Source organism: Symsagittifera roscoffensis, chromosome 5 (genome assembly GCF_963678635.1).
Source record: "Symsagittifera roscoffensis chromosome 5, txSymRosc1.1, whole genome shotgun sequence".
Taxonomy (NCBI): domain Eukaryota; kingdom Metazoa; phylum Xenacoelomorpha; order Acoela; family Convolutidae; genus Symsagittifera; species Symsagittifera roscoffensis.
Genome location: NC_087066.1, coordinates 34133012 through 34160357, shown reverse-complemented (window position 1 = coordinate 34160357; position 27346 = coordinate 34133012). Strand labels below are relative to the sequence as shown.

Genomic DNA, 27346 nt, shown 5'->3' with positions numbered 1-27346 from the left:
CCATTTTGATTTTTCAGGTTTTTTCGAAAAGATTTTCAAGTCCAAATCAGGTGAGATTGAATGGTCGATATTATGCAGCCTAGTAAAGTTAGCTATAAAGTGAAATGAACAACATCATTAAATCAGTGTAGTGATAATAGCATGTTGCGAAGCGAGATGCGTAGCTAAAATTAAAACTCCTTACGGATCTTGACTAGACTACGAGGTTAGATCTGATCCCAGTTGTGTTATTGGTCGTAGTGAAGATCTCGCAGCATGGCGATAGAGAAGACGTGCTTAGTGTAATGTGCTTCAGCACTAGGCCTTAAGTGCTACGGTGGTCATCCCTGCTATTAGATACGGGGAAGTTGATGTTTGATTCTAAATAAGAAACGTGCTATTTTTAGAGCCAGATTATCTGGAAGAGTTTGGTGGTCAGAATTTTAACGATAGCTACCACAGTCATTCCAACGGACGACCCTTCTCACAAAATGAAAGGTAGTAGATACTGCTTTGATACTAATGAAATAATTTGATAAAGTTTCATTTGGGTTTTTCATTGGTGTAAATGTGTTTTTAGGATGTCGAATGGGTTAAATGGAGACGCTTTCAGTCGTCATCAGGATGAGAATCATCAACATATCAGTCTGTCTTGTAAGCATAAAGTGTTCATCTAAATTATCCGGGCAAAAGGAATAAAACCTGAAAAATAAAGAGCGGTTTTTTTCAAAGTGGGTTAACTTAGGACAAAAAATGAGTAGGGCAAAAATTGCTTAGAATTTACCAGAAATAATTGGATGCAATTACTTTGCAAAATTTGGGTTCAAAATTTCCTCCAAAAACGAACATTTTTGGCTTCATTAAGTCGATGAATAATTACGCCAGAACTACCGGATCAATTGCTGACAAAACAATATCAGAGTGAGCCTTCTATGTAGCCCAACAAAGTTTAGGAAGGGTATAATCTCTTTTTTAATAATTTTTTTCCTAGCCATAAAATGTCATTTTTAGTATATAAAATAAAAAAATTATTTGTAAACAAAGTTTAGATGTTTTGCGCCAATTTTTGGGGTTTATTTTCTAAGCCTTTATTTTATGTGACCAGCATCTTATAATATCCAATGATGAATAACAACTTTTCGAATTACTTTCTGCTGCACGTTGTTTTTAGCTGCAGGAGATATTTCGATAGAAGCGAAAAAGATCTATGTATCTGCTGCCGTTTAGATCATGCTAACGGGGCGAACTCTTTCGAAGAGGATTTCTACACGGATGATGTCGTGGATAATCTAGACGACACTCTTGTGGCATCGGCAAGTGTCAGCAGCCGCGACACGTCCTCGGGATCACACCACCACGACTCCAAATCGGAGAGCAGGAAACAATTGGCTGTGAGGATGGAGCGACAAGTGGATATTCTTAATCATTGTTTTGATGATATCGAGGCCTTTGCACAGAAGCTGAAACACGTGCATGATGCACAGAAAGAACTGGATATGAGACGACAAAAGAAGAAGAATAAGCAGAAATTGGGTAACGTTCTATCAAATTCAGATATGCTTCATTTTAATGAAGAAAGAATAGCTGCGTTTTGTTATAATTTTGAATTATAAGACGAAGACGTTGGGACGATAGATGCGCATCAGTTCATTCACTCACAAACCAGAACAGGTTTTACTTAGATGATGTTGATTGTTATAGACAACATGCTGGAGTACAGGGCTAAGATGCCACCTCAGACAGACTTCATCGACGCTTTCCAGAAGTTCAAGCTAGCATTCAACCTCCTCGTGAGTAAACTGGCGTCTAGAACAATGTCTTAACAGAAATAGGAATATATAGTTTACAGTTACAAACAAAATTTCCCCCAAAGTCGCTCATTCAGAGAGGTGCAGCCATTTTTATTGACATAAACTTGGTTTGAGTTGCTTCAGATTTGAACACACAAAAAGATTCTCAAATCAGGCGATTTTTACCCTTGCGATAAGCAAGGGTATTGCAATCGGGCACGAGATTATTTTTTCCCGTAAAAAATTTTCTTCACAGAATGGTCAATTAAGAGGAAGGGTAAATTTCAATTTCACGACTGTTGACATGCTCATTTTCTTGAAAATATAAATAAAACTACCATGATTTAGGTAGTAATAAGGGTAATAGATTTTTTCAAATAAAGTTCTTGAAAAAAAAAGATTTTTTGTAATGGTGGTTTTTCGTCCTTGTTTTTTTCGGCTCGTTTTCTATTTTTTCAAATGCAGTTTGTATTGTCTGGTACGTTTTTTTGGCTTACTTTCCATGATTGAACGTTCTTTAATTTGTTATTTTGTTAGTTTTTTTTCTCGATTAAACGGTTTCGGCTAATGTTATTTCAGTTTAGTCAAATCATGTTGCGCAGTTTTGAGGGAAAATATGTTTTTAAGCTTTTAGTGTTCTGTAAAATCTTTTAAAATTTTACAGCTCAAATTTTATGGTACAACAATTTTTTCGACTCACACATTCTTTTCTTTACTCATTTTTTTTACAAATCTTTTCTTTATTATTGAACCCTAATATCTTTCAACTTCCCTCCCAATTGCCCTAGGGTTATACCGTTGACTTTGCATCCTAATGTTCTGGGGTTCGCGTTTCGGTCGGACCTTGTTTATTTTATTTTATATGCAATTGAAAAAAAAATCGGTTCAAATTGTGTTGTCGGACTTTCATTTATCTGATCAAGTTTTGTCCGCTAAGTTGCCACCTCACGGTTTTTGTTTGTGCTGTAAGCAGTTTTCATGCAAGTGCAAGTGTTGTTCATTCTAGTAACAGGGGGAACTTGAAAGATTTTTTTTCATAAAATTATTTTTGTTTTCGGCTCAACTGTTGTCTGCTCAAAGATTGTCGGCTTAGGTGGTACATTATAAATTTTTCTTGAGCGGTAAGCCACTCTCATTGTAGTGCGAGTGTTGTCTATTGTGGTCTCAGGTGTGACTTAAAACTTGGAGATTTTTTCTATTATCATATTTTTTTTTTGGATCAACTTAGGTCTGCTCAAAAATTGTCAACTTAGTTGCCCCTCAGTAAGTTTTGTTCCGTTGCTTTTTTAATATAGAACTTCTTGGGATTTTTCCCTGACATGAGGTTTTATCGAGACCTATCGAGAAATTTAAAATTTTGGTAAGCACAATTTTGTTAAATTTTTTAATATATTTTTTCCGCTTCGCCTCTGTGTATGGAAAGAAAGAACTTATTTCTCATTGTTAATGGTAAATTTGCATACAACGAGAATTTAAATAGGAAGCACCAGAAACAGTGAGGGGACAGTTAACGAACCCATTTTGGTTACACAGCACTGCCCGTTTTATCAAATGAAAGACAAATTTGTGATCTTCAAAGACAAGGAAAAATATATAAATCTGAAAACATAAAAGAAAATATTGGAAAAAATATACTCAAGTTTGAATAAACATAAAGCAGCAGATTTAAGGCCATGTCTAGACAGGTTAATGACATAAGATCCAAGCTTTGCATCAATATTTAAAATGATTGTTGAATCGTAGTCGGTATGACTCTGATATTGTTATTTTGACTTTGGAGTGATGAATTTATCAATATGAAAATTACATTATTCATGATTGACGCAATGAACTATTTAGTTAGAGGTAATTTACAATCCTTACTTCAGGCCCCATTGAAGAAACTGATCTCAGACCCGAGTGCGCCTGAGCTAGTGCACCACCTGTTTCCTCCCCTCAGTCGCATAGTGAACGACCCCAACTCAGTGGCCATGGAGATAGCCAAGAACGTGTACTCCCCACTCCTCACCCAGGGTGCAGTGGACCTGCTCAAGGGATGCCTGTCTACAGATGAGAAGAAACTGTGGAATGATCTGGGCAATGCGTGGAACGTGCCCAGGTATTCTTATTTTTGACATCGTCACTTTTCAAGAATGTAGTGAAGACCCTTGTGTTGGTTTTAGTGGTGTCGTCTTTAACAAGAAAGCTGTTAAATTTTTACATTATATAAAAAAACTTCTGCTAAACAGAAATTCCAACAAAACGTACCAACAAAACTTGTAGGCAAAATAAACATCAACATTTTAAATAAAAACTAAAGCTTAATACATCAGTTTGTGTTTTGATCATTTTGTTTTGTAGAGAGAGTTGGCCGAAGGAGCATTTTGTGCCAGCATATGTGCCTGTGTTTTTGGATGGATGGAAACCTCCTCCCCTCATTGACTCCTCCAACTCACCTCGACAGTCGAACCCAAATCCGTCTTCATCTTTGACCTCCACAGCTTCTCCCAGGATGCCACCCCAGAGCTTGGGAAACGGACATGCTAGGCCATCATCATTTGCTGCTATCTCACAATCAAACACGGTAGGCACTCAGCGAAATTTGTTATTCGATTAATTCATTCGAAGATAGTTCAGCGGATTTTAAATCATCGTAGAATCATTTGAGACGTTCTCAAAGAATCTTCAAGCTGAATTTCAGACTCTGTGGTGTGCAGCTACCAAATAGACATGTATCAGCTGGTAAATAAATCAAAATGAAAGTTTTGCTAGACGAGCTATTACCCTCTTTATTTAAATCGAATTGGTCGTGAATTCAGTTGGACGTGAATTGTGTATAATTTTCAATTGGCTGAATGGTCTGTTGCCGGACTATCGCTGCGCCATATATTTATATTTCGATTTCTCTGCCAGCTGCTGCATTAAAAAAGAACAGTTTCTGATCTAGTTAGCTCTTCAATAAATTTTGACTGCAGCTGACAACTGAGTTTTCATATTCGGATTCCACTAACCATTTTCACCATCGAGAATCGAGGAGACCCTCTCTGGATGTGCTGGCAGAGTGCTACCATGACTACAGCGGCAGACGCTTGTCTGCCATTCCCCCTCCCCCACAAGAGCTAGCCCCTCTCCCAAGAGCTGTTTCGACTAGCTCACTAGCAGATGTAAGGTTATTAGTGTAGTGTGATGTAGACTATGTCTTCAGATATCCCTATAATTGCAACCCTTATGAAGCGTTTTGCATTCCAAGTTTCGCTTTCATGTTACGCAATTTCTGTGATCCTAAACACCGTGAGAGGTTGAATGGATGTCTTTCTGTCGTGAAGGTCCCTTTTGTGCATCATCCTTGATTCCCTTGATGATTTTTTTTCGACAATTTTTTTTTTCAGGCTCAAATTTACGTTTTCGCTGTTTGACTTCTGATTTGTTCAATTCATGAAGTTCAATTCATTTCCTTTGTTGACAATAAGGCAAACTCCCATCGAACAGCGAAAGTGTAAAAGTCATTAAAATGTGATCGACTTCGAAAATAGAATTTAATTATCAGTTCTCCCAGCGAAATAAAAATTTTACCTATTGATCCAGTTTTCTCAAATTTGGTTAGTATCAAAAAAAATGTTCTTGAAATTCGAAGAGCTTTGCGGCCATCTATTTTTTTCTTGGAAATCGATTGTTGAGATTTAAAAAAAACATCAGTATTTTTTCTGTTTACTTGCGTTCATTGACTCTTTTCCAACTGCCTGTTGGCTATGTTTTAGTTTAATTTTAACTTGTTTTCCCTCGCAAATTGCTTTTGATTGCTCTTACCTTGAATTTTAAAAATTGATTTCTGAAGGTCAAGTACATTCTTGGCTTGTATAATGAGTGTTGTACATGTGTTTCAGCCCTTGCCCAATAGACACTCGATGCCAGTGGTGCCCCCTCCTAGTGCAGCAGCCCCCACACCCTCCTCCCTCCTCAAATCGTCTCCGCCCTCTACTGTTGTGGTGAAGACTGACTTCGTGGCTGGCAACTACAAGGAGCTAACAGTGCGCAAGGGAGAAGTACTCGAGGTAATGGCTATGTTTAAACTGTATCGACGGATAAATTCGATTGTACAACTAAGGGTTTCTAGGGTTTGCTATAGAATTCTAGAGAAGAGTTTGAGCGTTTTTTGAGCTTTGTTTCATGTTGTAGATTGTAGACAGTACCCGCAAATGGTGGGCGGTGAAGAACACCTCTGGCCAGACTGGCTATGTGCCCAATGTCATCCTATCCTCCCCCTCCATTGGCGGTGGCAGCACCCAATTGGAACCCACTCCCACCTTCCACCACCACATGCATAATATAGTCGACACATCCAACAAGCTCAAAGAACAACAGGTATTGTAATAATCGACAACATCATATTTCTATTTCACTTAAGGTTTAAGGGGATTCATCTGCTAAAACGAATATTTTCGTGCAAATTGAGACTATGCGTGGACAGCTAGAAAGGTGTTAAGACTTCCGCTGTTTGAAATTGAATTGTAAGGTGGGATATGTATCTTATATTTAAATTGTAAGTCGTTTTCAATTGCTGTGGCCCCGCTATGTTTAACATTTCACCACTAGTAACGTTCAAAAAATCCATTTAAGTTACACCTTAAATTTTTAGATGAAGTGAGCTTGGAAAGATCAAGGTAAAATATTTAGACAGGTTGTTTTGAGCGAGGGCAGGGCAGCACAAGTCAAGGCGGGTTAAGGCAGGGCAAGAAAGGGTAAGCAGCGTAGGGCAGGGCAAGAAAGGGTAAGCAGCGCAGGGCAGCAGAAGGCAAGGAATGGCAGTGTAAGTCAAGGAGGGACCCGGCAACGTAAGGCATGGTTGCGCGAAGCAAGGCAAGACAGGGTAAACCAATGAAGAGCCAGGCAGAGTAGCGCAAATTAAGGCACGACAAAGTAGCGCAACTTAAGGAAGCGCAAGGCAGGGCAGCGCAAAGAAAGGCTGCATGGCAAAGAGAGGCTGCATGGAAAAGAGAGGCTGCATGGAAAAGAGAGGAGCATGGCAGGGCAGCGCAAGGCAGAGCAGCACATTGCAAACCAACGGAGGGCAGCGCAAAGCAAGTCAGAGTAGCGAAACATAGGGCGGCGCAAGGAATAGTAGTGCATCGCAGCGAAGGGAAACGCAACAGGGTAGCTCCAAGCAGGGCAAGGCTGTGGGAAGCGCAAAACAAGGCAGCAATGTAGGGCATCGGAAGAGTGAGTAGGACAAAGAAAAGGAATCGCAGCGCAACAAACACCTATCTTTGAGTCTTCGTTAAAATTCAGTCAAACTTTGACTATTTTTGAAGATAAATCATTCTAAATAAACTCCGTAACTTGTGATTCTGATACAGGCTAACTTGATAGGACCGGGAAATTTCTGCTCAATATTGAATAATTCTGCTCCGTTGAATGCTAGCGAAAACTTAGAAGATAGATATCGTTTTAGCGAACTAGGTCTTATCTCAAACGTTTATTTTAATACGGCAAAAAAGCTTTAATACGGCGAGATATGTGTCAATTGCGTTTTATATTGACTTTTAATTAGCCAGTTCAAATAAAATATAAAAAAAATAAATTTCAAGTTTAATCTCTTGTATAGTTTGCAACAAAAAGCCAACTTTTTGCCTATCAAATCTAGCCATCAAAACATGCATTTTTATTTTTCTGAAATTTTTTGTATTTATAGCTGATCAATTCAAGCTATCAAGCTAAGTTAGCAACAGCGAATCAATTTTATCTGTCGAAGAAATTTTAAATATTTATGATTTTCATAGCTTGTTTTCACAAATCTTTTTCGGCTTCTGATTTTTCGCAAATTCATTCAGTTCAGCAAACGGCTTGAAAGCTTGCTTCATAAATTTTCAAGTTTTAGCCCGCAGATATTGGCGCTCATACCCAAATAAAATTTCAATTTTCACTTAAAAAGCTGGTTTCCAAAATTTAGATTTCAGTTTTGCAAAGGAATTCAAGACATCTAAACACTTTCAAAAATTTCCTGGCGTGAAAGTTTGTTTTGAAATGCTGAGTCAATTCATATCGGTTGTTCAGATTTTGTTTTGACCAGTGAAGAACCTTGTATAGGTCGTGATGTTTTTTTAAAGAACCGACTTAAAATTTGTTCACGCTCAATTTTGATTTTTCGCCGTTTGAATTTTGATTTTTTTGTTAAATCAAAACTCCTTTATTGAACAACAAAAGTGAAAAGGTCACGAGAAACATGATCGATTTCTAGTTTCGAATGTGGAATTTAATTTGTTTTGGGAAATAAAAACTAACTATTGATCCAGTTTTCTCAAATTTTATCAAAACACTTTATCAAGTTACTTTATTATAAGTAACTTTATCAAAAAAGTGTCAAGAATAACTGTTCTTGAAATTCCAAGAATTTGAAGGCCACGTATTTTTTACTTTGATATTCGAAAATTTTGAAAAACAAGTTATGGTTTTTTTTTCTGTTCACTTGCGTTGATTGACTCTTTTCCAACTGTCGGTTATGTTTACTATCATTCAACTTTTCTTGCAGGTGTTCAACACTCATGCTGCTGCAACTGTTCAACCTCAGCGGACTGCGGTGACCCAAAATGGTCCGCCAGCTCCCCCGGGCCCACCCGCATTTGCAATACCCGCCCCTCCGCCTCCCCCACCACCCGAGGCACTGCAGCCGAAACCGGTGGTGAAACAAGTGGCGAAACCCAAAGCAAAACCAGGTGAATTTTTCAATAAAATTTTTGCACTCTGTCAAGTAAAACTGGTATTTTTGCACTCTGTCAAGTCGAGGAAAACCGAATCGAATTAAAAATCGAATTAAACTTCAATGAGTTGGATTTTTAAAATCTTTTGAATTTTTGTATGATTAAGGTATTCGAAAATGAAACAAGGGTATCCACTTGTTGCGAAGGTTGCACCAAATATTACTGCTCTTATTATTGCAAAAAATAGAAAATGATTTTTTCCCAATATTGTTTTCTCGAAATGGCAGATGAAGTTGCAAATTGTTGTACGCTCTTAAAACCTTAATTAAACATTGGGGTATTGCGAAATGGAAAAAGAGTGAACAGTAGAAATAGAGAGTGACTTCAAATGAAGCTTATAAAACTTCATTCACACTTTGCTAAGTTGGGTTGATTTATAAATACCAGTTTTCCTCGACGCTGAGAGAACTTTTTGAAACATCTTTTCTTCTATTCAATAGACTAGAATGGTTTACTTTAACTTATATATAAATTTATAATTATCTTTTCTAAATGTGAAATGTAGAAACTGACATAAAGTAGTTGCAGTAGGCCTAGATGACTTTAATGTTGGTTTGTGTCTCTGTTTTCGCAGCACCTGTTCAGCCCTCACTGCAAGACTCACTACAGGATGAGCTCATGCAGAGGATAAGGAGCGGAAACCCATTCAAATGTATTGCATAATATGCCCACTTACATAAAAGAACATCCAAACTCTGTCAAGTTAAAGCGCGACAAAAAATTGCGCTACATTTCTTTATCTGCGCCATTGCGCCATACCCTAGCATCAAAAACTGCATTTTAAAACAAAGGCGCCATTGCGCCATACCCTAGCTCCAAACTCTGTCAAGTTAAAGCGCGACAAAAAATTGCGCTACATTTCTTTATCTGCGCCATTGCGCCATACCCTAGCATCAAAAACTGCATTTTAAAACAAAGGCTAATGTATGCCACTTCTATCTAATTGCAAATCATTTTGATCGAAATGTTTTGCCCCTTTTTGGCCGTTTTTAGAGGCGTCCGCCGCGCCCCATCTCAAAATCCAAAACTATACAGATGTATTGTTTTTAGTCACCATTCAACAAGTCTACCAATTTTGTCGTTCATCTTTTTTATGTGTTATGAAAAACTATTTCTCCATCTAGTTTCTTTATTTCAAGCGCCCTGCATTTCTTAGCTTTGTCCTGAGCTGTAACCATGCATGCATTTGTTCCATATTCTTCGTGATTATTTAAAAATACACCATCCATAATGAGTACTAATGGTTATTTTCAGCGGGTAAAGCTATCACGCCGAAAAAAGAGGAACCCCAGAAAGAAATTAATTCAGTTGTGACGTTGAATGTGAAATCAAAAGGGTCACCACTGAAGACTACCCCCTCCACTCACTCGGGTGGGGACAACTCGAAAGCATCTGTGATCAACTACGAGTCAACACCTAAGGAGGTCTATGAGTGGCTGGCGAGCAAGGGCTTTTCAAGTCTGTAAGTATTGAAGCTTTACATGCTTCGGTGAATTTGAAACCAATCGCAGTGAAGTTCAAAATTTACTAAGAACCAGAACAGTCGGTTGCTGTGTAAGAAGCGCAGTATCTTCGCATCACATTCATTTCTAGAAAAAAAAATTATTCATCCTTCGCCTCAAGGCTACAACTTTTTATTGACTTGATATTTTCAATTTAGCTGGAATCATTACTAAAAGGGTTCCAATGCAACGCGCAGCTCCAGTTGGAAAAGTAAAAAGGAAAGGAAAATTTTTTTTTTTAAAGAAAAATAATGGATAGAAATTTCTGTGCTACTTGCACAGCAAACGGCAATTATTGTTTTTACTTTTTTTACACAAGCGTAGTGTGATCTATGTCTCTTTTTTGTTTTGTCTTCACTTAGCCTTTTGGTTTTGATCAATATATTAATTAGAATTCAAATGCGCATGTTAAATGTCAATTTCAGAACTGTAGAAGGTCTCGGAATCCTCAACGGCTCACAGCTGTTCAGCCTGAGTAAGGATGAGTTCATGGAGGTATGCTTCCATGACGGTCCTAGAGTTCACAGCTTCGTCACGGTCCAGAAGAGTCTGGCCAACTCGGCTAGTGCTGCCAACAGCTCCAGCGGCATAGGAGGATCAGTGACCGACTCGTATGGTAGCAGCGCCATGTCCACTTACAATGATCCCTTGACACAGCTCTGATTTGTTAACGACGCTTTCCAGTTTAAGCTGCAGATTTTGAATGGACGCTATGATGTTTGTGTCTTTTTCCCCGCTGTTTATCTCTATCCTTCTCGTTGTTGTTTGTTCCTAATTTATGCAGCAGACTTCTCACATTCGTTATTCTAATTGTAACGCGTCCAAAAGATTCTGAGAGTGAAATTTTTGGAGGAAATTCTGTGTTTACTAGTGAGAAGAACTGATAACCTGTAATTTTTTCATAGATTTTTAGAAGCTAAGCCAGCAGAATCAATTTGTAAAATTTGTTCTGAAGAAACTCCCTGTTTTTGAAACATTTAATCGCGAAAAGTTTAAATTCCTTTGTAACTATCAATCTCGAATTAGCCTTCAGATTTAGCGCAACTATGCGAGAGTCTGTCATTTTTGAAATATCAATCGGAATATCCTACTGTCTTACATATCAAGTTTATTGATTTACCCTCTGTAGAATCGAGTCAATTTAGAATTCGCATTTGAATTATTTTCCACATAAGCTACAAAAATATGAGATTGAAAGCAGCAGCGAAAGGTCTAAGCAATTTTAAAATTAAAATTTGCACAGGCAGGGGCGGATCTAGGATTTTCTCGAGGGGAGGGGGGGGGCGGATTTTCAAAAAAAATTCGAAAATTTTGACGGCCTTTTTTTTAGGTCGACCAAATCGATTTTCCAAAGCAGTAAAAAGACGTTTTTGGCACCTTTTGGAAAATTTTGATCGAAAAATCGCGTTGTTTTGGCGCGACCTCCCCCTCAAAAATAGTATTTCTTGGCGCCTTTAGAAAAATTTTAGGGTCGGTCGGCTAAAAATAGATTTCTTAAAAAGTACCAAAAGGGGGACCCTTTGGCTCGGCAGGGTGTCGAATCCCCGAGGAGGGGCGTCCGCCCCCCTTAATCCGCCCCTGTGCACAGGCCTGATTATGGAAGAAGGTCGATGATATATTTATAATTTTTAAGTTCATATCAAATCCATTTGCTAAAAGTTTGGAGAAACACGATAATTACGAACTAAAAATTGATGAAAACGGGTATTACGAAGATATACAGGTATTACGAAAAATATATATTTTTGTAAAGACGCATTGGAAAAATGTCTCAAACTACACTACTGATTTTCAAGAGGGCGCCATTGAAAAGATCGTCCACTCCACTATGTGCCTATATATTGACCTAGTCTCATGTAACCTACCACACTTTCTACAGCATTCAAAAAAAACTAGGGGGATGTTTTTTGACTCATATTTTTCAATTTTTTTAATTCAATTATTCAAAAACGAACATCTCTTGAGTTTTCGGAAAAGTCACAAATTTGATTTTCTGATAGTTTTACAAACTTTTTGAATTTTCTACCTAAATACCCCTAAATCTAAGATTTTTGTCTCAATGATGAGATCGAGTTGTGGATGAGTTCGGAAAATCTCCACTGTTTTCGCTCTTTGGAAAAATGTTATTGTCCTCAGAAAAACATTTTTAGGATTATTCGATCGTGTTTTTAAATAAGCGAGCTTGCAAGCGTTAGTGTAGTACAAAAAAAATTTTGAGCGATGCGCGGGAGCTCCACAGCACTGTTTTTTTTTAAAATCTAAAACGGATTCGATCTGTGCCCTAGAGAGTACGAGTCTCACGCACTAACGACTGACAGTCATGCTTAGTACATCAGAAACACTAGCTGAGTGGTTACTATGTGAGACTCTTAATCTCCTGGGCGCAGATCGAATCCGAGACTTAACCGAGCTTCTACTAATTCGAGGCTTACATTTACTTAGTGTTATTGCTTTTTAAAGAGCTGCTTTTCGTCGTGTTCTCAAGCACTTACGAAGCGCAGCAAAGCTTTACAAAAAGTTATTGACCTCGAATTTTTTTTTCGAAAACTATGCTGGCGAATCTGATATCAAGTGTTTAATTTTTGGAACATATTGTGGGAAGCCTCCGTGAAGAATCAACTACGCCTTAAATTTGCATGAACAAATCATGTCGGTGGAAAAATTTCTCTAAAATTCACTCTTATTTTATTGGAGAAACAACGAAAGTTTTGTTTGAATTCCAATTTTGAAGTTGACCATTTCATCCCTCATCAGTACAACAAATTCAAAGTACTACAACAACAACAAGTGCAACAACCGTTTCTCAATTGATTTTTCTTAGAAGCGTTCTTTTAGATGTATTTAGATGTTGCAGAAGTAAGGAACTATACCCACTTGCGTATTTCTACTTCCGAAGTTTTCAGATTATAAACAATCCAGCTGCTCTTAATTTGTTCTAAAATCTCAACGTAAAAATACAGCTCGTTTTTCTTATTTTTTACATGTTCCGACATAAATCAAGAATGAAAAATCTTTATTAACTATTTTGCAGAAGAAGTGATAGTTAATCAATCCAATAGTTGTACTTTTGCCTAAATAGTTAAATGTAGTAACTGAACAAGGGCACCTAAAGGAGAACATGGAAAAACTACAAAGTTATAATCAGACGTTATCAGTTCTAATTTAATCTCTGCAAGCAATTTGTTCGTTCATTTGATCCCATTTTCCTTCCAAATTCCCCAGTTCTGACTAAATTTTCTTGCTAAGTGAGTTTAATAGCGAAAGTTTGTAAAAAGCAGAAAAAAAAGAATATCCTGGAAACGTAGGAAATTTCTGCAGAAAAATCATGAAAATAATGTAGAAGCAACAGATAGAGAATCAGTAGTTTTGAAGAAGATTTCGTTGAATTTCATATAAACTAATATACTTTTAAGTAAGTTATATTTAAAAATTTCAATGAATAGTGCTCTTATTGTCCATTTGAGTTAGAATTCTTAGGTGAATTCTCCTTGAATTGGTCAAAAACCAGTTAATTACACAATTGGAAGATCAAAAACGGAACACTTTGGATAGATTTGATTAATTTTTACTTTCTCGAAAACTACGATCAATTACCTGTGAAACCGAAAGTTTCAAAATTGAATCAGCTAATATGATTTTTTTATGTTCACAGCATTATATAAACCGCTTTTTAGGCTCAAGTTAGGGTAACTTCTATCGTATGTCATTATTTTGAAGTAAAATTGTGGAAAAATACATATTTTTATTCAAAGTTTTGTATCACTGCCTCAACATGCTGCCAGTTAAATTAGAAGTTGAGCTTAATTTCAAACTCTACACGTATGTATATTTTTTCAATTAGATCACAAGCAACAATAAACTAGCCAAAACCTTGAGATTTTTGCAATATACCTTCATTACACAGTCTACATGTATTACTCACCAATTGCACAACGCGTACCGAGATTTTTGCAAAAAATCTAGGCATTTCCAAACAAAATCCAAAAAGTTACCGTTTTTCTTACCATTCTCTTACCATCACACTGAAACCTTATCATTCCTTATCTTATTACTTTGGAAACCTATTCCCTATCTTAATGAGTTCTGAAATCCCTACAATGTATTTCTAATCCTTATACATAAGGAAATCTATACATTTTCTTAAAACATGGTAAGATCGGGCACCGAAAATTTTTTTCTCAAACTTACCATCACACTAAAACCTTACCATCTTATTACACTAGGGAACCTATTCCTTATCTTAATACATAGCTAACCTATTCCCTATCTTAATACATAGCTTGGAGACCGGATGCTCTATTCCCTATCTTAATACATGGGGGTCTTCTTATAACCCCCCCCCCACTTCTCCTCACACATATACTACTTACGTGGTTTGGCTGTGCAAAAGCTAATCGTCACATGAACCTAACTTTTCAAGAGATGTGGCACAAACCAGATGAATTGTATTGGTTTGAAAAAGTTGTGGTTTTTCTAACAATCAAACTCCTGATTGAATCAATATCACTATGTTGCTGTACTGTTGACTGGGTTCATTTTCGTTGGGCGCAACGTTTCCGAAAACAATCTGCTGTTGTGGAAGCAGCAGTCAAGGAGGAGAAGGACGATTATGAAATAGCAGTCGGCAACACTGCTGATGACGACGTTGAGGAAGCACAAACAACAACAAGCAACAACCCGGAAGCTTGCTGGCGGGGACTCCTCCCCGTGGAGCAAGTGGGGACGCACGATTCATTCTGTGCGGCAAAGATTCACACGGGGGCACCGGAAAAAGGAACTTATGGAAACTGGAAACGGAATCCGAAGCAACCTCCCGAATGCCAACGGAGTGGAAAAAGCCCAGCCGACCCTTTCACCTCTCACAACAATCGAATGCTTTGGCCTCCCCAGACCGGGTTTTTCTCTGCCGGACCAGGTAAACCAGCCCACCTGGCCCGGCTGTTAGTTATGGCTGGAGACGTGGAACAAAACCCAGCACCGTACGAATAAGGGATGTGTCAAAAGAGAGTCAGTGGATGCAGCATCAAATGCACATGGTGTATGAAATGGATACACCAGGTATGCAGCGAAATGACACGTGGACAAATCCGTTAGATCGCAGGAAAGGAACGCTACGCTTTCGAGTGTAGACAGTGCAGGGAACCCAGTAAAACGACGGGAACTATAGTTCCTGGGACACCTGACAAAACTGACCCCCCGAGCTCTGAAGTCCCAGATAGAGCAGAGGGATCTCACAGAGTTCGCAGGGAAGAGCAAAGACACCCGACAGAAGATCACAAGGAAACGCCCAGAAGGCGAAAAAAGACAATACGAGAAAACCGAAGAGCCGAACGCACCAAACGCACCAAACACAAACCCAAAAAACAAGGAGAATAGTGACGTGGAACCTACAAGGCATCTCCACCAGAGATCAAAATCGCAGCCGCCTTAGAAGAGCAGTAGAACATGCAAGACAGCAAAAGTGGAAGGCGGTAATCATTTCCGAAATACGATCGGGACAGGAGGGGATAATATGGCTAGGAGACAAACCAAACCAGGCAGTAGTTATACACTCACAGAAATGTGGAGTTCTCCTGTTAGGCGATATTCTGGAAGAGTGGATAGCAAGCGGACAACAGAAAAGTTTCTCCGAGCGGGGCACAGCGGGGCAGATCGGCAGGTTCCGCCTTATCGCGACCTATCAGCCCCTGTGGAGTAAGGGACCTGAGGAAATTGAAAAGTTCAAGAAAGATTTGGAAAATGAGCTTGCTCGAACTCCAAAAGAGAGTGTACCCATACTGGGAGGCGATTGGAACGCGCAAGTTGGAAGAGGGAGTCAAAGACAAGGCATAAGTGGGAAGTACGGCCTAAAGACAGAGTCAAATGAAGCTGGAGAAAGTCTACTGGATTGGTGCAAAGAACACCAGCTACAACATGTCAACTCCTACTTCACAATACGCTCCCGAGGAACATGGTTCAACCAGATGGACAGACGTTGGTATGAGCTCGACGATTTCTTAATGAGAGCATGCGACCGCCACCAAATGGTCCGTAGGGTAGCCACGGCGCAGGACATGGCATTATCGGACCACAAACCCGTCTGGATTGACATTTGGCGCGAACAAAAAAAAACGGCGACCCAGAATAGAAAAGAAAAAAACACCGCAGAAAGACTGGAACGCATGAGAAACAAAGAAATGGCGGAAGCATACCGCAAGAAGACGGAGGAAAATTTCAACAATGAGGAAAACTGGGACTCCATATCGCGGAAGCTCACAGATGCAGCGGAGGAAATATGTGGCACAATGAAACGACAGATAGCCAACCCGTGGACAGTGGGATACAAAGAAGAACTGAAAAGCCTACACACGGAAATCTCCACAGAAGTAATTCGCAGAAACGAGCTGATCAGCCAAACTCTCGGAGAATCACATGGCATGCTTGCCGATGCCCTAACGGCATCAAGAGGAAGATTGGTAGCCGCACGCAAGAAGACAAAGAAACGCTACGACAACTAGAAAGACTATGGTGGGACGAAATCATCATCGAGTGCGAAAACGCAGCGGAGAAAGGGGACATGTACAAAACTTTAAGGGAACTGGGAACAAGATCACAGAAACACCAGACAGGCCCCACTATCTCTACTGACGAATTCAAGGCCCACTTTAGCAACGTATCGAAGGACGGATATGAGAACGACTCGGGTACTTTGATGAACACAGTCAAACAGATGCCAGATAAAAGCAAAGACGTCAAGTTCATAACAGCCAACCAGAAGCTGAACACCCTTCCGTCCGAGAAAGAAATCATGGAAGCACTGGATGAGGTAAGAGAATCGGCGCCAGGCAAGGACGGGGTCCGCATGGTATACATTCGCAACGCATACTGGAAATGGAGGGATAAAGTCATCCACCTGGTGATGAGAATGTTCACGACCAGAGCAGACCTGGGGGAAGAGTCTCTAAAGAAAGGCCAAATAGTACCATTGCACAAAAAAGGGAACATCAATGACGCCAACAATTTCCGAGGTGTGTGCCTGCTCTCAATGGCTAGTAGAATTCTAGCAAGAGTGATCGCAAACCGCCTGAGACCAGGCAGGTCCACGGCAGACGCAAGCCAGATATTCATAAGGATAAGAGAGGACGTGGAAGATCTCAGGAGACGGAGGATAAGAGCCGGAATCTCAGTAGATTCCAACAGACCCAGAAGCCAGACTTTTAGACCTAACAAAAGCTTATCCGCGGGTCAGCAAACCGATCCTGTGGGCGGTCTTAAGGCGCTACGCGATGGAAGGCCCGTTTCTGGACACACTGATGGATTTGCATGAAGCCACAGCCTATAGTATAAAGGCCAAAGAGGGCGACAGCGAAGAATGGACCCCCAAAAGAGGGTTAAGAGAAGGTTGCCCATCTTCGCCTTCATTGTTTAACATATACCACCAAGTGGTAATGCGGCAAGCTGAGAAAGCCAGACTAGACAGAGCCGAGGAGAACGGTACAAACGTCGGGATAGCGTGAACGTGTATGCCGGGAAACCGCTTCCTAGGAAAAAAGATGGTAGAAACGCACAACAGTGAAACCCAAACCGCACGAATATCATTGTGCCTGTTCGCAGACGACACCACCCCCATCGGCGAGAAGGAAGAAATAGAGTCTGGAACAGCAACAATAAAAGAAGTTATGATTAATTTCGAAAGAAAAACAACGAAGAGAAAGAAGAGAAATTAGAATTCGGAAAGGACGGAGCAGGTGGCATCAGAATGCTAGGAGTGTGGATCGGGGCGAAAGAAGACATTAAGAACAGAAAAAGACGAGCAGGAGGACTATGGGCAAAGGTCAAGCGCCGGCTGACAAAGAGCAGGCTGCCAAAAAGAATCCAGGCTAGAGTTGTCCAATGCTGCGTAGAAAGCGGCTTATTGTTTGACGCCAACGTAAGGACATGGAAAAACTCGGAGTTAAAGTTTTTGCAAAGTTGGATTGACCGGTGCTATAGGCACGTCTGGAGCTCAAAGTCGAAGCCGCCATTGATTGAAATGCAAGAAAAAGGAGTGAATATGCAGGTCATCAGAAACCAACTGAACATCAAGACGATCCGATGGAAAGTGGAAGGAAGAACTCTAAAACGAATAGGCCATGTAATGAGAATGGACGACAAAAGATTGACTAAAGCAGCTTGTCTATGGTGGCTAAACGATCTGCAAACCCTACCGAAATGTCCGGGGAAAAAAGACAAAACACTACTCTACTGGCGGAAGCTCATCAGAGAAGCGGGAATTGATGTGAACGAGATAGACAAACTGACTCAGGACAGAAAAGGATGGAGGCGAGCGGTGAAAGCACGGATGGAGCACCTGCATAAATGGGAAAAGTCAAATGCGAAAAGACAAAACGGTGAAACAACAGAAAGGAACTTCTATACCCCCCAAACAACATCGAACACGTGTGAGATATGTGAGAGGGATTTCAAAAACCAGGGCGGCCTGAGAATCCATATTAAAAGGATGCACAAAGAGGCGAGGGTGACTTTTGCTTGCAACAAATGCGGAGCTATCTTCAAATCGGAAAACTCGGAAAAAAACCACAAGAAGACATGCGAGGGAGACAGGAACAATGAAGATGGAACCAAGACATGCGGCAGATGCAACAGAACCCTACAGGCCCGAAACATGGCACGCCACAAAAGACAGAACTGCAAGAGAAACCGGGTACCCGAACAAGAAGCAAATGATCAACACCATCAACCCCGCGTATACAAACAGAAATGGACTATATGTCCGAGATGTAACGAGAGGAAATCCGCGTCAAACATAGCAAGGCACCTAAGGATATGCACCACGTCCATGGTCAGGGGAGAGGACATACCCTTTGAACCAGGAAGGTGAAAGTCTACTTACAACATACATACAACAAGCAATAACGCTTTTCATCAAACACTTTGGCAAACCCTTCGCCGTCCTAAAGTGTCATTTTTCTCCTGTGAACCACAGCAACAATAACAATAAATTATTCAAAGAATATCTCCACGCGATGAAACATTCCTAACAGTACGTCTCCCTCCTAACATTAAAACCAACGAAAAAACAAGTGACGTTGGTACCAGCAAAAACGATAATTGTCGTCGGTAGAATTATTTCGCGCTGAGCGATATAGTAACAGATAAAAATTGTTTTGATATGCCATGTTTATACATTGGTTTTTTTCATTCTTAATCATTTCTTTTCATTTCTTTTTTTTGTTCAATCTGTTGCATGCTTACTTTGTTTGGTTATTATATATATTTTTTCTAACTTTCAGATCGCTTGCTAAATGGTGTTTCGAGCTCGTTGCAATAGAAAGTATACCCATTTCATCTTCTTCCCAAACACTACATATGAAGGAAAAACACGTCAACAATTTTGGATGGTGAAAGAAAGACTTGGAATTATTTTGAAAGATAAAATCTTCATGCATATGACATGGTCCCACTTTTACAAGTGCAACAAACAATGTGGATTTCCCGAGGACGATGACGACAATCAGTCTCATTGTATTACAGATGATTGTTGCGAAAATCAAATGGGCAATCGCTTCTATGGGAAATGCCTTTTAATCTCGAGTGGTCCAGAATACTTTTAATACATGTTGCATGCAACAAATGCGGGGGTCTGTTGCTCAGCATTTCACACCAAAGGGCGTCAACTGGAATTTGGAAGAGGTTTCAAATATGGTGCGAAAAAAAAGCGAGAAACAGGACAGCTTTATGTACAAGAAAGAAGGAGGAGGAGATGTTTCGCCGCCAGCAGATGACTACAGGGTCTTACAGTAAATTGTTTTTTGTCCGTTCTCGATAATTGCTGCCTCCGCTGCGTATAAAATTTTGTAGCGTATGGGGACTTGTTTTGTCGCTCTTTCAAAACAGCGTGGCTCACAGATGAAAACAATTGCAAAAATTTCCGAAAGCGGCCTCCTTTTTTAAAATACAAGACAGTGTGGGAGCATTCATGTAATTATTTCAATTGATTATAAGTCTATCTTTCTTTTAATTGTGTAAGAGTAAGTCAACTATCCGTCCAAATATCTATTAATAAAACCGTCATGTGAAACCAATTTCTTATAGCAAAAATTCGTTGAGTGGATCAGCTATCACCATTCAATTCAAAATGATTCTCAGTTTGAAAAGTTTCCGTTAAAAATGATTTCCTTGCTATGTTTTTTTTCAGCTCGAAAGTTTTTATCCCGCTTCCGCTTCAAAAAATGTTAATTGATTTTGATTTTGAATGCTTCTGAATTGGGCCAACTTTAAGAAGTCAAACCAATATTCGAAAACTTGTTATTCTATTACAATTTCTCCTATCACAGAAATAACGGCAATGGAATGCATTAACAACAGCAGCAGCAGTAGCAGCAATTGACAGACAACATATCCTTACAAGGAAGTGTTTAAACACAACAACAGCAGCAACAACAACTAGAAAACCCGACGGAAGCCAATGTTTCGTTGCAGATCTCACGAGTTGGGTCTTCTGCTAGTGCTACTGATGCTGTTTAAACAAACAACCTCAACAATAATGTTTGTCTTCCGCCGATTAGCGATATATTTACGTGCATTTTCTGTATAGGCGGTTATTGTAGTGTTGAGCAGGTTGAACAAACAGCAGGTTTATCAGCATCACATTTTTTCTCATACCGTTTCTGACCCGATTTTGTAGTTTTCTGGTTTCGTTGTTGTTGTTTCATTTATTCATTTCTTTGTCCTGAATAGATAATTGTTGTCTGGTAGAATTATTCGATTTTTTTCCATCTTTTGTTTTTCACCTGAAGTCAGGCAGTTAGTCTCTGTGTGTATATATGTGTGGGTGTGCGTATGTATGTGTGTTTGTGTGTGTGTGTGCGTGCGTGAGTGCGTGTGTGTGTGATCAACCATCAAACGCCAAATCCATCAAATTAAAAGAAGTCAATTATGTTTTTTTTAAACTGTTATTGTTGATTTCTACCCACTTTTGTTGCTTTTCAGGTCCTGAATGACTGACTGATTCAATGCTTGAATGAGAACATGTCGATGACTGCAGGTGAACCGACCCTCCCCTGAGCCCGACTGCCCCGCGGTTGGGCTTGTGAACAACACTTTGCTGGCCTGGGTTTCTGTTTGTGAAACTAATAATTTAACTTGTTGTTGCTGCAATTTGAGAAGAGGAAGCTGCTGATCTCATTGTAGAAAAAAGCCAAATGACCATTATTGTTTCAATTAGGCAAATGGTAAGCAATTTATAATTAATAACAACAGAAAGCACCTCAAGCCCAAGTGCCACGCCACCCGCGAAGGAACCCATTTGCCAAATTTTGGGTTTTGTATATGGGTGCTTGGGTTGTGGATATTCTCGAGTTAGTAATAGCAGTAGCAGTGGAAGCGAAAAAAGAAAGGAAGAAGAAGAAGAAGCAATCAATAGTCTTATATCTTTTGAGCGACAAATATCTTTGGCAGTTACGACGGCTGCGATTAAAAATATTAGTTCTGATGACAGCGACTTTATCCAGCTGCTGCAACAAGTGGGTCAATGAGCGAAGAAGAGGGGGACCAAGACGAAGAGAAAAAAGACAAAGAGAAGCCAATCGTCGTCAAGGAAGAGAAAGACTGAGTGAGTAGGGAGAGGGAAAAATTACGAGACGAAAAAAAAAAGATTTCAAACTATCACAACTACTCTTATTAAGAACTTTCTGTAGTTATAAATAATAAATTTTTTGCCATTTGCCTAATTGAAACAATAATAGTCATTTGGCTTTTTTCTACAACGAGATCAGCAGCTTCCTTTTCTCAAATTGCAGCAGCAGCAAGTTTAATTATTAGAAACACATGCCAGCACAACAATCTACCACATAGTCAGATCTTTTTTTGCTCCATCATTGGTTGTTTTATCTCTCAACTTTTTGTGGCTTTTAAAATTGTCCGAAAATTGTCTTTTAAAAGTATCTCGAGCAGCAATCACAACAACATTTATTTTGTTTGGAAATTACGACTTATTTTACTATTTTGTCTTCTACTATAGGTTATTTTTTACCACCGCCTTCGCTCAGGGGAAAAACTAGCAGAAGAAGTAGTAGATTTGTTGGACTGTGAGGCTGCAGTGGAATCAAAGTGGAATTTTTTCTACTATAGGAGACAAGACTCTGAGTTGTATTTTTGGCTCAAATCAGTTTTGTCTGTATGCTTGTTGCCTTGTGCGTTTTGCAACTGTGCCTAAGATCCCCCATTTGTGAAAAGAGGACTGCCTACTTTATAATAATTTCTACTTGCTTGAGTTATTTACTCCTAGCTCCAGTTTGATCATCGCCATCATCCATGTACTGACTACAGCTTGTGAAATGAACAAAACAAATGAATAAAATAATCCCCACAAATGAGAGACTATTTATGCGTGTATGCGGTGCATCAGGGTCTAGAAAAATGCGATTAATTTACTCAATGCTAACTCAACCAGTCGACCCTAAATTTCAACCAGCTTTTAAACATGTAGTTTGTCTATCGTTCTTAGCAAAACAATTTATTACGACTTTAAGCAAGACGTTAACGTCTCCATTACTTTTTTCTGTGTCGAACCAAGAAATAGTGTAGAAGCCTCATTTTTTTTTGTTTTAGATCAAGCCATGCAAAAAATCTCCAAGACTTTGTCAAAAATGAATTCTAAAAAAACTTCTGACAATTCTTGAGAAAATTTTTACAATGAAAAGTTTTTTTGACAGCTTAAGCCACAGCCGGACGTCACAAAGACTTATGTGTCTTTTTCAGCATACACAACTTTTATCAACAGGAAAATTTTTGCGTCACAGTCGACAAAATCACTACACATGTACTTTGAACAAATTCGCCTCGCGTTGTAAAACAACCCACAATACTTTGTACAGAGCCCTCAGTTTATTCAAAACTGTTAAAGAGAATGCTTGAAAGAGAATTTTGGTCGCTTTTTGGTTGATCTCACACCCTCTTGCCCCAGTGTCTTGCGTTTTGTACTTTGATAACTGACGAATGTATCTCCCAAAAATCCTGAGAAATTGTCGTCGTCTTTGTCGTCAAACAGCAGTAAGTAAATCCACTCTATTTTCTTACCCCCAGAGCTACAGAAACAGTCGATCACAGGAACCTTGACGAGTTTTTTTCTAGCAACCCCAACTCATCAAATTCAATTAGGAATCCGGATCACACAATTACACTAGAACCCGGTCCAGACAAGTTGCTCGCTGCGCTGAAAATAGAATCGGAAATTTTGCTATCATTGCCCCCTCTGCTTTCTCCTCCTCTTGTTATTGATAATTGACAACCCACCAGCTCGAAAATTTTTCTTCATCCCTGCAAATTTTCTTCTACAGCAACAACAACAACAACAGCTGCAAATTAGGCTTCAGGACCCAAAGGAAAGAAAATGCCTTCCACCACAGCAACAACCGCCACAATTTACCAAAGAAGCAAAGAAAGAGGAGCAGCAGGGCGAGGAGGAAGAGAAAACTGCACTTCTTGAACAATATATTATTTCTACTGCAACATCAGCCAGTAGCGCCTACAACAACCAACGTATGCGTATACGGAAAATCTTAAAACTAATACACAACCATTCCGACGTTAAACTAAACACGTCTGATAACACAGTCAGAATCGGTTGGGGTACATCAGCAGCAGCCATTGATGATACGAAGCCAAAAACTTACGTTTTATAATTTTTGAAAGACTTGCTATTAAAGGATAAAAAATGCCTTCCAAGTACCGAAAAATTATAAAACTTTTATTTGAAACTCAGCTGACAATTTGATATGAAATAATTACGGTCTGAACATTATAAATGGCTGCAGCCGAAGTCAAGAAAACCAAAAAACCAACGGCAGCAAGAACACGATGGGTGTATAAACAGAAGCCGCCGTCAAATGATGAATACGAACAACAGTAAAAATGAAAGGGCGAGCAGTCGAGAGCAAGACAAAGCAGACACAACGCGACAACAACAACAACTATCAAATCAAGAAAATCGGCTCTTACGGAGAATTTACATTTCTCTGACACATCCGGCTGCATATGGAAGTGTTCAAAACCTATCTTCTGCCAGTGGGTTTTCGCACTAAAAAGTTGAGCCGTTTTTTGAAATCTTCATCCACGTCTTCCAGATTCATGCTATATAAGTTCAAATAAAAAGTCTGGGTGTTGTAAGTTTGGGCATTAACCATATTTGATCCATAGACGTTGCCTATGTAGATAAAACTGCAAACGAGAACAGTGGTACAAAATATCTTTTAGTTGCAGTCGACGTATTGAGTCGATACTTGAGGGTTCAACCTCTAAAGAACAGATATGCAACAACTGTGAAAGATTTTTTTTCTGAAAATGTTCATCCTTGATGACCCACTTTCTATCCCAATTAAAATATGGGTACATCAAGGAAATTATTTCAAGGGTGTAACTGCAGAAATTTGCGCCGATAAAAATTTGATTTTTCTCCTACATACAGCGAGTCCAAAAACAAAGCTGTGTCGCGGTAGAGCTCTGAAGAGTATATTATTTAAATCTTTTGAACATTCGGGTAGTTTTAGTTAGGTTAATACTTTCTAAAAAATTTCAATACACGTAAAAACGCCTCAAATAAAATGTCGCCGATTGATATTGAATAAAAGCTTGTTCAAAGATTGTTTTAGTTCATTTTCACCTGCACCTTCAAAATTTGTTAAAAGAAAAGAAAAAACAATGGTGTGAGAAGCATCAGACGAAAAAGTTAATTTTAATTAGTTGATTTAGTGCGCATATCAGCTCGAATGTTTATCCCATTCCGAAAAGGATATCAGCAGCGCTTAACTGACGAGCTGTTTTTAATCAATTTTGTATCAAAATCTTTTGACAGAAATCAACCAGTCACTTATGTTCTAAAACACAAAAATGTTGAAGTTTTGGGCAGCTTCTACGAATCGGAGCAAGTTAGTTACAGATGTGCGGATCACCACTCACAACGTCGCCACCAGGTGGCAGTCAACTAGAAGCATATATTTGTTCACTCAATCATTTGGTTGTTTATGCTTTGAAATTCAGTCTTGGACAATCAAGCATCCGTCTGTCTGTCTGTCCCTTCCTAATGCTTGATGAATGATTATTAATTATCTTTCCAATTTCACAGTTGCCAATCGTCTAACAGGAAACTACCCTGCTGGTTCTCAAGCTCGGCAATACGGCAGTGGATTAAGCTCAGCTATCCGCGTAGGTCTCAAAGAATTTGTAAATTTTCTTGCTAAAAAGTACGGCATCCCATTGGCCAAAGGATTTTTATCAGCCGCTGCTCCCGAAGTAATAGAAAAGGATTTTTATCAGCCGCTGCTCCCGAAGTAATAGAAATATTGGAAGGGCGATCCAAACAAAAATCTTCTAATAATAAAAATTTTAAGAATACAATTCGCAGTGAAGTAGTAGGAGGAGCATGCCGTCCTCGAAGCGTTCCTAAGATAAAGAAAAAGAAGGCGGTCATGCAACTCAGGAAGCCCGCCATTTCAAAACACCGAAAAAGGGTTCCTTAAAAATCAAGAAAAAAGCAAACAAGAAACGAAGCAGACAAGACTTTTTCACCAAACTAGTTGATAAAGCATCGCAATGAGAACAAAAGGAGGAGGAGAAGGATCTTCGTCAATTTTTTTGTCACTCCTGAGCCCATAGCATCGGTAACTCATTCAGCTCTTGATCTGTTTTCAAGTGGCCAAGTACTGGTAAATTTTCAGCGAGCATTTGACGAGCGCGTCTTTTCTCCCACTAATGCGGATGTGCCAGTCTTAGAATGCGAATTTACGGGTCAAAGACCGATGTTAGCGCGACTGTTGAAGACACGAATAATATATATTTGGACTTGGAGCTCCAGATAGTTGGGACAGGGACAACGTTGTCGTCGTCGTCGGAAGCGGAGATATAAGAAGACGAGGAAGCGGTTGTCGACAGCACTACTCCTATTGAAACGGCAAAGCCTATTTTTGTCAAATGTCTAGCAGAGAGCATTTGGCAAAATGTAAAAGTGAGATTGAATGGAACTGTAGTATCGTCATCTGACAATCTACATCCTTACAAGGTACTGTTGGAAGTCGATTTGTCTAGCGGAGCCCAATACAAACAGGGTTTTTTGGCATGCTAAGTCTACGAGTATAAAGACGATCCCACAAAGTTTCAAGACAGTATAAAGCTTTATTTTAGAAATCGATACGGAACTTGTAAAATCAGTACAAAATTGAAAATATCGTTTCCGACTCAACGATGCATATATGACGGGTTTCGACAAAAATCTGTTACCTGGGGTTGAAGTTCGACCTTGGTTAACTCAAGCCGTGAATCAATTCGTTTGTTTGAAAAAATCAACAACAAATTGTAAGCCTCAAAATTTTGGTGTAAAATTTGTGAATGCTACTTGCCTAGTTCACATGCTGGAACTTAGACACAAAACTCACTTATCCATTCACTGCGCTCTTCTAGAAAAAATGCCGAATATTAATTTAAAGAAGTCGCTGCATCTTTTCTAATTTCAAGCGGAACTAATGTTTATTTTAGAGACGGCAATTTCAACCCGGCGCCGATAAGTCGTCTGCAATTATCGATGGTGCCCGAATTGAATTTTACGGGAAGCTATGCAATAAAAGCCTACAATTTTCAAGATTTTGACCTCTCGACAGTTCGAGTCATTCGCGAGGGAAATTCTGTAGGAGGAACGCCTGTCGTCGTAGAAAAAACCCATGTACAATTTTATTCGACATCGATGAGATCACTTGGATTCGATCACGGCGGTATCAAGATCAATCTATCTAATTTTCGCTACCACTTTCACCCGGTGTTCACTCTTACGAGAGATGTGCACTTGGGCGATAGCAGTATTTGTCCGGAACTTACTGGTGCCTGGTTGCGTGTTGATTTGAATTTTGAAAAAATTACCGATGAATCTATTTGCCTGATTCTACTCGGTGAACGTCGATCAGTCGTATTAATTGATCGCAATGGCGAAATCATCAAAATTACTATAATGTACAATGGTTGACAATTTTAAAACGAGCAAACTGTGTTCTATACATCTTCTTTTTTCATTCAGATTTCTAGGTTGTTTCCCCTGGGATATGTTCCCTAAATTTCCAAAATCTGTTTCGCTATTATCAACACGCAACCTACAGGAATGTTGGAGGAACATGGGCTTTTTTATCATCAACTAGTGACCCTCATGGGCAACCAATTATATATTTTTATGACAGTTACAGCAGACTGGTTCAAGAGTGCTTTCTCTCAATCTACAATAGACCTGCTTTACAAACTCGATGCAAAATAAAAGAAATGTTTGCTCCCTTCACTCAAAACAATCTAGATCATTCTGTGGACTTTATTGTTTGTTTATTGC

The 27346-nt window shown here is 39.3% G+C and overlaps 1 protein-coding gene across 5 annotated transcripts in view; it reads left to right on the top strand.

Moving 5' to 3' along the window:
• LOC134846304 (epidermal growth factor receptor kinase substrate 8-like) overlaps positions 1 to 11164 on the top strand; it is a 140147-nt gene extending 128983 nt beyond the window's left edge. For 2 of the 5 annotated variants that reach the window (XM_063863606.1, XM_063863600.1), the window contains exons 10-23: positions 18 to 50; positions 387 to 477; positions 560 to 633; positions 1207 to 1512; positions 1681 to 1769; positions 3638 to 3867; positions 4110 to 4332; positions 4724 to 4912; positions 5633 to 5800; positions 5925 to 6110; positions 8275 to 8458; positions 9078 to 9155; positions 9758 to 9965; positions 10431 to 11164. In XM_063863606.1, coding sequence (XP_063719676.1) covers positions 18 to 50; positions 387 to 477; positions 560 to 633; positions 1207 to 1512; positions 1681 to 1769; positions 3638 to 3867; positions 4110 to 4332; positions 4724 to 4912; positions 5633 to 5800; positions 5925 to 6110; positions 8275 to 8458; positions 9078 to 9155; positions 9758 to 9965; positions 10431 to 10668 — 2297 coding nt within the window. In that variant the 3' untranslated portion in view covers positions 10669 to 11164. The remainder of the gene's footprint in view (positions 1 to 17; positions 51 to 386; positions 478 to 559; positions 634 to 1206; positions 1513 to 1680; positions 1770 to 3637; positions 3868 to 4109; positions 4333 to 4723; positions 4913 to 5632; positions 5801 to 5924; positions 6111 to 8274; positions 8459 to 9077; positions 9156 to 9757; positions 9966 to 10430) is intronic. The other 3 variants (XM_063863603.1, XM_063863604.1, XM_063863605.1) reach the window with 3 other exon arrangements.
• Positions 11165 to 27346: the final 16182 nt, after the last annotated feature.